General features: G+C 46.1%; 1 protein-coding gene across 5 annotated transcripts in view; it reads right to left on the reverse strand.

Annotated features, from left to right (window-relative positions):
- Srgap2 (SLIT-ROBO Rho GTPase activating protein 2) overlaps positions 1 to 11868 on the reverse strand; it is a 284297-nt gene extending 272429 nt beyond the window's left edge. For all 5 annotated transcript variants that reach the window (XM_004663526.2, XM_004663525.2, XM_004663527.2 and 2 more), the window contains exons 1-2: positions 11736 to 11868; positions 9466 to 10122 (exon numbers count right to left, since the gene is read on the reverse strand). In XM_004663526.2, the coding sequence (XP_004663583.2) occupies positions 9466 to 9532 (67 nt within the window). In that variant the 5' untranslated portion in view covers positions 9533 to 10122; positions 11736 to 11868. The remainder of the gene's footprint in view (positions 1 to 9465; positions 10123 to 11735) is intronic.
- Positions 11869 to 12063: the final 195 nt, after the last annotated feature.

The raw sequence follows: 12063 nt of genomic DNA on the forward strand, positions 1-12063 counted from the left end.
TCTGTGTCTGTCGCTCTCAAATAAATAAATAAAATTTAAAAAAAAAAAAAAAAAAAGAATGGCAAAGGGTCCAGACAGGCCTCCAGTCTTCTGAAAGTAAAATGGAAAAAATGGTAGAAATGGAAGGCTGAAGACAGATTGTGGACAAAGTTTATGTCTACCGGAGAAAATTCGTTTCTATTTAAGAGGCAACAGAAATCCACCATTGGAAGGAACACTGTATATTCTAATATTCTGATCTGATCTCCCTTAAGAGTCCTCAGACACTTCCCATGGCATCTGGCTCACTTATGACCCCTTATGAAGAGGCATAAGACCCTGAGGACTGGTACTTGTCATTTCTCAACTCCTAGCAAGGCCAAAAATCTCCTTTCTTTCTCTCGCTGTCCAAGAATGGCTGAGACACTATTATTAACCCAAAATTTTACTTATTTATCTCCTACCTAATATCTTTTCCATAACATGGTTATTATAGTACTCATTTTCTTACTCTACATTATAATGAAAAAACATATGAGGTGTTATGTACACTAACATTTTATTATGTTCACTCTCTTGGCTATGATGATTTCATGGTATATAACATATAAATTATACACTTTAAATATATATATATATGTGTGTGTGTGTGTATGTATGTATGTGTATACATATATATGTATGTGTGTATGTATGTGTATGTGTGTATATATATATATATATACACACATATATATGTGTATATATATATATATGTGTGTATGTATGTGTGTGTGTGTATATATATATATACACACACACACATACATACACACATACACACAATTAAATGTCCATTATGATTCAATAAAACCCAGGCATAGTGACCAAACATTTGGGAGAGGCAGGAAGATCTCACAGAAGTCGTCTAAGGTCAGCCAGGTCTATACATAGTGAATTCCAGAGCAACCAGGATTATATAGACACACAATTTCAAAACAAAACCAAATGACACAACAAAGTTGTTAAAAACAGAAAAAAAATTCATGTAATTATAAAAAAACATAAAACCTTATTGTCAATAACATGCAATGCTCCTATTATGAACGTAGATCTATATCCTATGAAAAATATGTCTGTATATATTATTGCATGTATATGTATGGGTTGTGTGAATTGTATTATATGTTTATATTCATGAATGTATTGGGCACATGTGTGTGCAGGAGTACATGGGCACATATGTGCATGTACAGGCAAAAGGTCGAAGTCAGATGTCTTCCTCTCCCTTATTTTCTGAGAACAGTCTCTCACTGAGCTCGAAGCTCACCACCTGAGCTACACAAGCCAGCCAGCAAGCCCTCTGGATCTTCCTGTCTCTGCTTCCCCAGACACGGGACTCCAGGTGCACATCCAGCTTCTATGTGTGTGTTGGGAATCCAAACTCAGGTCCTGATGCTTATACAGTAAGCACTTTACTGAGCTATCACCCCAGCCCCTGCATACATATATAAAAACCTTAACTCTGGGGATGGAGAGATGGCTTGGTGATTAAGACACTTGCCTGCTAAGCCAAAGGACCCAGGTTCAATTCCCCAAGACCCACATAATCAAGATACATAAGGTGGTGCAGGCATCTAGAGTTCATTTGCAGTAGCTAGTGGCCCTGACATGCCCATGCTTTCTCTCTCTCTTTCTCTGCCTCTGTCTCACTCACTCTCAAATAAGTAAATAAAAAATAAATATTTATTTTAAAAAAACCTTAACTCTGAAAAATTTTTTGGGGCAAGTGATTATATAGAAGTGTATAGATAGGCCTGTATAAAATGTTGGTATAGAGGACATTTTTTAAAATGTATTTATTTATTTACAACAGAGAAGTGAGCATGGGTACACCAGATCCTCTTGCTACTACAAATGAACTTCCAGATACACGTGCCTCTTTCTGCATCTGGTTTTACATGTGTACTGGGGAACTGCCTGGGTCAGCAAGCTTTGCAAGCAAATGGCATTAACCAATGAGCCATCTCGTAAGCCCCAAAATTCATTTAACACTTATTTATTTATTTATTTATTTGGTTGGTTGGTTGGTTGGTTAGTTTAGTTTTTTTTCTCACTCTAGCTCAGGCTTATGTAGAACTCACTCTGTAGCTCAGGTTGGCTTTGAATTCATGGCAATCCTTACTCAGCCTCCCACTTGCTGGGATTAAAGACATGAGCCACGACGCCAAGCTTGAGAATATAGTTTTTTAAATATTTTATTTATTTAAGACAGAAAGCAGAGTGCTGGTTTGCCAAGAGCTGGAGGCAGGGAGAAAAGGAGTTACTGTTTAGTGAGTACATAGCTTCCATTCTACAGGATGAAAAGAGTTCTGTGGATAGATCCTGACTGATAATGGTTGTACAACAAGGTCAATATAATTAATGGCACCAAACTGTGTATTTAAGAATGACTAGGAGCAAATCTTATGTGTATTTAACCACAAGTAAAGCAAGAAATGAGTTGCTACATATTGTCATAAAAGTTGCTATTCTAGGGCTGGAGAGATGGCTTAGCAGTTAAGACGCATGCCTGTGAAGCCCAAGGACCCAGGTTCAATTCTCCTGGTCCCACGTGCATCTGGAGTTTGAGTGTCTAGAGGCCCTGAATTGCCCATTCTCACTCTCTTTCTCTTTCTGTCTCAAATAAATAAATAAAAATAAAAATAAATCTTTAAAAAAGGTTGCTATTCTATAATTTTCAAAAACATTTTTAAGAGCTCTCATTTTTTTAAATCAAATTTCTTCTAAGGTAACTGTCTCAGATTCTATCCAAGGTCATTCTGAAGCTAACAGTGCATGAAAACATTACTTGATTTTTTTTTTTTTTTTTTTTTTTTTTTTTTTTTTTTTGCTTTTTGAGGTAGAGGTAGGGTTTCACTCTAGAGCCCAGTCTGACCTGGAATTCAGTAGTCTCAGGGCGGCCTTGAACTCACAGTGGTCCTCCTACCTCTGCCTCCTGAGTGCTGGGATTAAAGGCATGTGCCACCACACCCAGCTATTTGCTTGAATTTTATTACTAGAAATCACATCAATGGCTTTTCCTTTCAATACAATATAGTATTTTCCTAAAGTAGCCATCAGAAATTTAGGGTGTGACATAGGCATGGTTCTTAGAGAAAAAGAACTCACGCCAGGTGTAATGGCGCATGCCTTTAATGCCAGCTCTCAGGAAGGTGAGGCAGCAAGATTGCTGTGAGTTTACTGCCACCTGGGGCTATAGAGTTCCAGATGAGTCTGGGCACTATAGTGAGACCCTGCCTCAAAAAAAAAAAAAAAAAAAAAAAACAAACAGGAGAGAGAACTCTACAAACACTGTTCAGCTCAGTTTTCTGGTGTGGACAGTGGGAGTTTAAAAATCAGCCTCTAAAGCCAGTGGTGGTACTTGCCTTGGAGCTACAGAGTGAGTTTCAGGTCAACTTGGGCTACACTGACACCCTACCTCAAAAGAAAAAAAAAAAAAAACAGTCAAAAAAAAGTCAGGCTTTGAGAGCTAGTTGATGTTGCAAGTGTATCATCAGACCCAGATCACACCATGAACTCCACAAGGACTGGTCTGTGCTTTTAGCCTCAGTGGTGCATGACCAGCACGGCTATCACCTCCCAAAGGGCTTCTTCCATTCCCAAAAAGAATGTCTGACAAGCGAAAGTGTCCTCATGACACAGTTTCCAATCACTGCTGCGTGCATGGCACACAGCATAGCCACCTTCCTCCGGGGGCTTGCAAATCTGAGACACGCAGCACTTGAATTTTTCCAAGAGTTATGTTTTCTTCTAGAAGTTCACCTTACTTCAGAGCCACTGTGTTCCCTGAGTTAGAGCAGAGGAGCACTCAGTCATCTCCCAGGAAGATGACAGCCTCTGTTTGAGGATCCTAAAGAGATGTTTTATTGTACCTCTTCATAAACTGATTATATTTAAAGCTCCCTTGGGAAGTTGGGGGGGGGGAGTTGCAGCTGGGAGGAAAGTCACTAGGGGAAAAGACCTTTGTTGGCATGAGTGGAGAACTGTTCCAGCCTCCCCAGAGAAGAAGCTCGTTTAAATACCAGCACTCACTACTCCCAAGCACAAGTTCACACACAATATGATGAGCTGAAATTTCATCTTTAGCTCCCAAAGGCTACTAAAGAGGTTAAAGTGTTCTACACAAATGCCTGTGCTTTTTCTATCAAAATGTTCCCTATGGAAATTACAATATGACTGCTCTCTGGACATAGTGGTTCAACCTATAATACCAGCACTTAGAACGCTAAGAGAGGAGCATCACTGTGAGCTCAAGGCCAGGCTGAACACCACAGTACGAAGCTATTTCACTTCAAAAAGATAAAATTGCTGGGCGTGGTGGCATACATCTTTAATCTCAACATTTGGGAGGCAGAGGTAGGAGGATCACAGTGAGTTCGAGGCCACCCTGAGACTACATAGAGAATTCCAGGTCAGCCTGGGCTAGCATGAGACCCTACCTTGGAAAAAAAAAATAATACTAGTTAATTTAATTAAAATTAAAAAGATAAAAATTTAAGTAAATTGATAAAGTTTTAAAAATTTACTTCTGGGCCTGGACTTCATGGATCAAAGTGCTTGCTGTACAAGCATGAGGACCTGAGTTTAGATCCCCAGAAAGCCAAGTAAAGCTGAACACAGCAGTGTCTACAAACCCAGCCCTCCTACACAGCATGGGAAGCAAAAGATCTGGCAAAGAGAATCTGTCTCAAAGAAGATGGAAAGAGGAACAACACCTCAGACATCCACACATGTGCACATTTGTACTCATGTTCACACATGAACATACCCAAAAATGTAATTCTCAACTCTATGGTGCACCACAGTTCAGAGATAGAGGCAAAAGCTCTAATTTGTAATGTTATAAAGAAAGAAATTTTAACTGCTTGGTACATAGTGTCATTCTGTTTCATACAATGTCTGCTAGAATACTTACATTCAATGTCTCTCAATGTTGAGCTTTTTGAGAGACTTTAAAACCTCAAGGCAGAGAGAGAGAGAGCATGGGAAAGGGTCCCTGAGTTAAGAAGGACATAGCGACCACAGGCAGTGAAGTGAATTCACCCAAATCCCACCCAGATTATCTCTACTCCATGCCCACAACTCATATTTTGTTACTCAAGTACCAGCAAAGATCCTAACAGACTAGAGGCCAAACATCAGTTTCTAACCATGAATCTGACCAAGGCTGCCAAGAATTTCCAGAAAGCACTCTATAACTTGGAAAAAAAAATATGTCAGAAGACTAAGAATATTAGTACTTGTGAGTTAGACATTGGAAGGCATGAACTTTTCGAAAGAATCCCAACACCCACAAACCAGAAACAATGATGGTTTTTAAAAAGCTAGCCACACAGCCAACTGACTGAGGGGGGCACTCTCCCACCCCAAGAAAGTCACATAGGGGTAAGGTTGGTGCTGAAGCCTCAGAGTTTCTCCGGGGCACAGTCACAAGAGAGTTCCAAAAAGTGCAGCGGGAGACTACTTGATTCAAAGCATTCTGACTAGAAAGGACAGACAGACACACAGAACAGCCATTACTTGGACAGTTTATGTGATCATTCTATAAAAAGGAAACTAATATCCAAAGAAGTTTGAGGAGGTTTTTTTTGTTGGTTTGTTTTGGTTTGGTTTAGTTTGGTTGATTTTTGTTTTTCAAACAGGACCTCATTTATGCTGGCCTCAAACTCTAGGCAATCCTCCTGTCTTAGCCTCTTCCCAAGTGCTGTGACTAGACACATGAGCAACTATGGCCAAATGGCTTCAATGACAGGCACAAAACATTTCTTATTATCACTGAATGAACTTAAACGAGAACTCATTTTTACTCCTACATTTGCTTTCCTATCATTTAGTAGCTGGTGCTTTGGAATGACTATGCAATGCAACCTTATTAGTAAGTCCAGGTCTCTTTGAAGAGGGATAAGTCACTGAGAACCCACAAGTGCCAGACAGTATTCCTACATGACAGTTCACTGACTCCTCATATGAATCAAAAATGCATATTATTTTACCTATTATCCTAATTAAGAAATTAAGGCATAAACAAGTAATGTACCAAGTACCTATAACAAGTAATGAACACGTAACAAGCAGCAGAGCAGAGATTTAAACCTGGCTTCTGGGATCCAACACACCGGCACTTTTAACCCCCACACCAAACTGCTTTATTATATAGCCACTTGCTTTTATCTAGGTATCTGTAAGAGATGTAAGGATGGCAGCACCACGAGTCTCATAGAATACATAAAAAGCTAAAACTCTTAAATGTGGGGGGCACATGCCTGTAAATCCTGTCACTTGGGAGGCTGAGGCAAGAGGACTGCCATGAACTCAAGGACAGCCTGAGAGAGTGAGACTGTTTCAAAAATGAACAAAAACAAATAATTCTTAAACAGCTAAAATTCTTAATTCCAATAGGCAGTTTTCAAGAAGTGGGCCACAGGGCTGGAGAGATGGCTTAATGGTTAAGGCGTTTGCCTGCAAAGCCGAAGGATCCCAGTTTGACTCCCCAGGACACACGTAAGCCAGATGCACAAGGGGGTACATGCGTCTGGAGTTCCTTTGCAGTGGCTGGAGTCCCTGGTGTACTCATTCTCTCTCTCTCTCCCTCTTTCTCCCAGTCAAATAAATAAATAAATAATTTTTTTAAATTTTTTTGTTCATTCTTATTTATTTGAGAGTGACAGAGAGAGAGAGAGAGAGAGAGAGAGAGAGAGAGAGAGAATGGGCATGCCAGGGCTTCTAACCACTGCAAATGAACGCCAGACGCGTGCGCCCCCTTGTGCATCTGGCTAACGTGGGTCCTGGGGAACTGAGCCTCACACCGGGGTCCTTAGGCTTCACAGGCAAGCGCTTAACTGCTAAGCCATCTCTCCAGCCCAAATAAAATATTTTTTTAAAAAGAAGGAGGAGGAAGAGAAGAGGGCCACAGAGCCAACCCTAAACTCAGGCCCTTTGTCTGTAAGTTCTATACTCTTCCACAGGGAGTACCAGTTCTAGAATGTAAGCTCCAAGGTCAGGAATTTGTCTTTACTGCTGTGCTGTATCGCCAGGCCCCAGAACACTTAACTAGACAATAGATGGCTGACAAAAAGCAATAAAGTTAAGATACCACATTTTGGCTGTGACCTAGGCAGGTCTTATCCTCTCTAAGCCTCAGTTTCCTCATCTGATGAAAGGGTAGTGACAACAGTGCTTCCTGGATTGATGTGAGAATTACATCACAGAAAGCATTTGGGATAAGTTATAATACAATGAGTACCCAAAATGCAAACTATCATCAAATCACGACTACTGTACATTGACAGATTTGGGCTGCGTAAACATTTTTTTAACTCACCCATCAGATGGTGATTCACAGTAAAGGATACAGAATTAAAAAAGAGAAGTCCAAAATACTGCTTTTAGCTTCAGATCTGCTACCACCTAGCTGTGTGACCTTGGACAAACCTCTTCAGTGCTCAGTAGTCTCCTTAGATGTAAAATGAGGGGCTAAACTATTCAAATAGCTCCATAAGCATTCAGGAGGCATCTTCTCTTGGAATGGTCAGTTATCTATAAAAGTCTATGATCCTGAGTGGTGTAAGTGGAAAAATATCAAAGCAAAGCAAAACAGTCTCCAACTCATGGCAAGGTTGAAGAGAAATCCCAAATAGCTGACTGCATTACATCATCTCAATAAGCAGTATTTGCAATATAGTAAAGGTTTAATTCTTAGACACTCATGAGAAATATCTTACCAGTTTAAAAAAAATGGCAAATTCTAATATCTATCAGTCCTGAGCCTTCCAAAAAAAAAAAAATACTGTAAAAATCACTTTGCATTTTGGTCAAATGTTGTGCTTCTGGGAAAGTCAAAGTTATTAACACTCCCTATGGCTACAGTTAAGACTAAGATTTTTTTTTTAATGATTTATCTGACTAAAACTGCAGGGGGGATTCCAAGAGCAGAATGCAGTTATCTGGACAAGACATGAAGGCCAGTGACCTATTGTTTACAAAAACAGACCCAGATTATGAACACTGACAAGAGGCCAAGACCTCAATTACAACTCACAACTACACCTCTCTCAATCCCAGTCCAACTGCAGCTATCAATCAGTCAACTCCTCCATCTCTATAATAAACCTACCAATATTTGCAGCCAAGTGGAGAGAAGGTCCCTTAGGACACTTCCAGCACTGACCAAATGATAAAATAAAAAAGACCCAGCAGACACAATGGGGACTTCAAACCCTCCAAGAGAGAAGAGGACTGCTCATTTCGCACTCACTTCAACCCCCACTCCAGGCATCATTAAAGGGGAGATATGGCCCTTCCCAAGTTCTCTATGATAGGAAAAGGTCTCCTTACATTGGTGCCGGGAAAGAAGGAGGGGCCCCTCTTTCTGTACTCTGAAACAAAGGAAAACCCAGAGCTCCAACCATGTGGTGTAATATTCAAGGCCACCCACCTCTCCCACTTCCCAGCTAAAGTCTCAATGGGCTGGAACCACATGGCTCTTCCTAGTGACTGGTCAGGAAGGGGCAGTGCCAGGCACACACAACCATTCTAGGGCTCTTTCACAGGCAGGAACACCTCCTAAGGGAAATGCTGGGTAAGGAAAGGCTATTTGGGTATGCCCTCAGGTGGATCAGCCAAGACTAGATGAGGAGATAGGTCACTTCCATTCTCCAAGTCAACATTTTGCTTTAACCCTCATATTTTTGCAGCAAGCAAAATAGCCTTTAAAAGCATGCATTTTGGGGCATGTGACAACACAGAAGGGTTAAATAATTATGTCTTCCCATTTTCTAATATCAGCACCACCCTGAAACCTCAGCAGCCCAACTCTATTGGGAGGGGGGGTGTTGGGTGAGGGCGGAGGCTGATATGGGTGCCCTTTTTCTTCCTGTTGGCGATGCAAGGTGACCAGGAGCCAGGCGTGTGGTGCATCCAACACGGCTAGGAACATCCTGCGTGTCCAGTCCCATGGCAAGTCTCACGAATACACTACATCAGAAAAACCCCACCCCACTGCTCTCAAGGCTCTCCAAACCATACACCTACTTAAGGTTGCTTTTCCTCTGCACTTCTCATCAACCTCTGAAATAATGGCCTAACACCTGTCAGATTTCAGCTGTCCTTCAAGGAAACCAGACCTTGACACCCACAGGCAGAACTGCAGCCTTTTCTCTCCAAGCCACCTTTTGCCCCTCCCCCTGGTTCCGTCCAGCCTTGGGGGAAAAGGGATGCCAAAATAAAGGTCAGCTCTACATACACTCAAAGTTCCAGTGTCTGTGGCCCCCAGCAAGCCCAGTTCTTCAGAAACTCAAATCCACCTATGAAACCATCTCTGGGGTCAGCCTGTCCCCACCTGCTCCACCCAAAGAAAGGAACAGCCTGTAAACTAGGGTGGCAATTCATGCGTGCCTCACCAGTCCATGAGAGCACATGCATTATGCTATTTTTCAAAATCCTTACCTTTGACCTGAGTGTCATACTCTGCGATGATCTCCTTATCCTTCTTGAATTTGGCTGGAGACGTCATGTTTTCCTTCTTTCTTCCAAATTCGGGTTGTGAATAGATATATAGATATATATATCCACGGGTTGGGGAGGGGGGAATCCAGCCACCAAAATCAATATCTCCAAGACCGCTTCTCCCACAGGCAGAAAAGGACCCCCGCGGTGTTCTCCAGCGCTCCAGGGGGGAGCGCGGGCTGCCGGCTGGGCAGGAGGCTACGGCGGACACATGCAGACGGTGGGCGCTGAGGCCGGGGGCGGCGGCTGATTCCTGTGCTAGAGCCCGAGCCGCAGCCTCAGCATTAGCCTGGAGAACTGCAGCGCCCGGAGGCTGGCCTGGGGTCTGACATCAACGACACAGGCAGGGAGTGGAAGTCCTTCCGCACAACATGGTGTGGGGGTGCGGGGGTGTGGACGCGCCCAGCTGTGTCCCCGGGAGGCAGTGGGTGTGTATCAGGGTGCCAAAGCAGAGCTGGGCGTGCTTCGCGGGTTTTTTTTTTCTTTTCGATTTTTTTGGGGGGGTCTTAAGGAGTCGAGGATGCTACAAATCAAATCCCAAACCCGAGCCGCAGCAGCGCAGACTGGATCGGAAGTCGTTTGCTCCGGTTCACTTGCCTGTAAATGCAGGGAAAGGGGGAGGGGGCGATCAGCCCGAGAGCAGATCCTAATCGCCACGGGGGTGGGGTCGGGGACGTAGCTCCTAGCCTGGCCGCAGCCCATTCATCTCGGCCAAACGCCGCCTGCCAGGCCGATAGGGTCCGGCGCGGCGCGGCGCGGCGAGGTGGGGAGGAAGGAAGCTTCCTCTGGGTTTTGTTTTAAGGCAGAAACAAAACACTTCGGAGCAGCCTCCAGCGCGGGCTCCCGGCGGTTACTGCGGCGGGAAAGCCGAGCAGAGGATGGGGTCTGCGGCACCAAGGCGGCTTCCAGAGCCCAGCCGGCCCGTGGGGGCCTTCCCGCCCTGTCCGCGACGCGTCCCCCGACCCAAGACCCGGGCACCTCCCTGACATCAAAGGGATCAAAGCTGGAGGACAAGCCACCCGGGCACAACTTTTCTCCCCCTCCCGCACCTCCTCCCAGTTGTTTTGTTTTGGGTGACCAGCTTCTCCAGGCAGCAAAATGTTTGGAGGCGGGGAGCGGCGGGGGGGACTGCAGGAAAGAGCCCGCTCGGCACGGGACATCCAGGAAAACAATGTAGTCTGCAGAAGCAGGAAACGGGTTAGAGGCGAGGGTCGGAACCGGGAAAACCGGGGGATGGGAGGCGGAAGGCAGCTCCCGAGACAGGGACACGAGTGACTAAATGGCACCTCCAATTTTTTGTTGTTGTTGTTCGCTAATCTCAGGGATCCTATATACTGTACCCAACCCCAGTCGGCTGGGGGCGTATGGGTGAGGGTCGCACCAGGAGGCGCGGGAAGAGATGGCCGGGTCAAGAGCTCCGAGCCTCGCCAGGGAGCAAGCAGCCCCGGGCCCTGCCTCCTAGGCCACCCGGCCGTTCTCTCCACCCCCCGGGCACGAGAGGAGGCTCTCGCCACGGCCATCGAGGAAAAGCAAGCTAAGGCGACGCGGTTCAGGCGGACGTGAGGTGGGAGGGGGGGTGTTGTCCTGAGACAGGACGAAAACCCGGGGGACAGCCTGAGCCGCCCGAGCTCGGAAGACGGGAGAAGGCACGGAGATGAGGATGGTTTTTGGAGGGTGAGACGACGGGGTGAAGCGCGCGGGGCTGCGACTTGAAGTGCAAGGGTGTTGGCAACTTTGGGCTGCGGGCCTGGAAACGGGAATGGGTGGAAAGCCCCGCGAGGCAGGCTGGAGGGCTGCTGGTTAGGGAAGGAGCCCCGGAAGCTGTGCAGAAAACACTCATCTCGGCTGTGACCTGGGCTGCCCGCCAGGGCTGGGAGACTGAGGACGGAGGCCAGTGGGCCGTTAAGACCCCTCCGAGGTGGACCCCGGCTGACCGTGAGCTGAGCAGCTTGGGGAGGGGCCGGAGCGGGCGGGCGGCGCGCGGCATGGGAGCCAGGACCGAGCCCCCCCCCCAAGACCACCACCCTCGGTGATGGGCGGAGAGACACGCAGTTCGGAAGAGTATTATGGGCTGCACCGGGGGATTTGGAGAGGGTAGGGGGCGGGGGGCGGCACCACTAAGGCGATGCCACCAGCTCCCTCTTCCACCCGCCCCAGCACGGGATCAGCCTGGCGGTGGAGAAGAAAGGGGACAGACAAGGAGCCTTTACCTGGCTCTGCCGCGACGGGTCCCAGTCCCCGGGCTCCTCTTCCCACTCAGAGCTCTCCTCCCCTCTCTTCCCTGCCACCCTCTTCTACGCAGTTCGGCCCCCCAGTTCCCTGAGGAGCCTCTGCCAACTCCACAAGACCCCGCCGGGAAGCAGAGCCCGCCCCCCCCTGCCAATCACCGCCCGCTTTCTATCGACCGATGGGGCCGCTGGCCAATAGGAATAACTGATCCCGAGAAGCCAGGAATAAGGGGCGGGAGCCGAGGAAACTTGGAGGTGTGACCGGCACTCACTGCGGAGGCGTGGCCACACGCCAGGCCCCGCCCCGGCC

This window comes from Jaculus jaculus, chromosome 1, assembly GCF_020740685.1.
Source record: "Jaculus jaculus isolate mJacJac1 chromosome 1, mJacJac1.mat.Y.cur, whole genome shotgun sequence".
Classification (NCBI taxonomy): Eukaryota; Metazoa; Chordata; class Mammalia; order Rodentia; family Dipodidae; genus Jaculus; species Jaculus jaculus.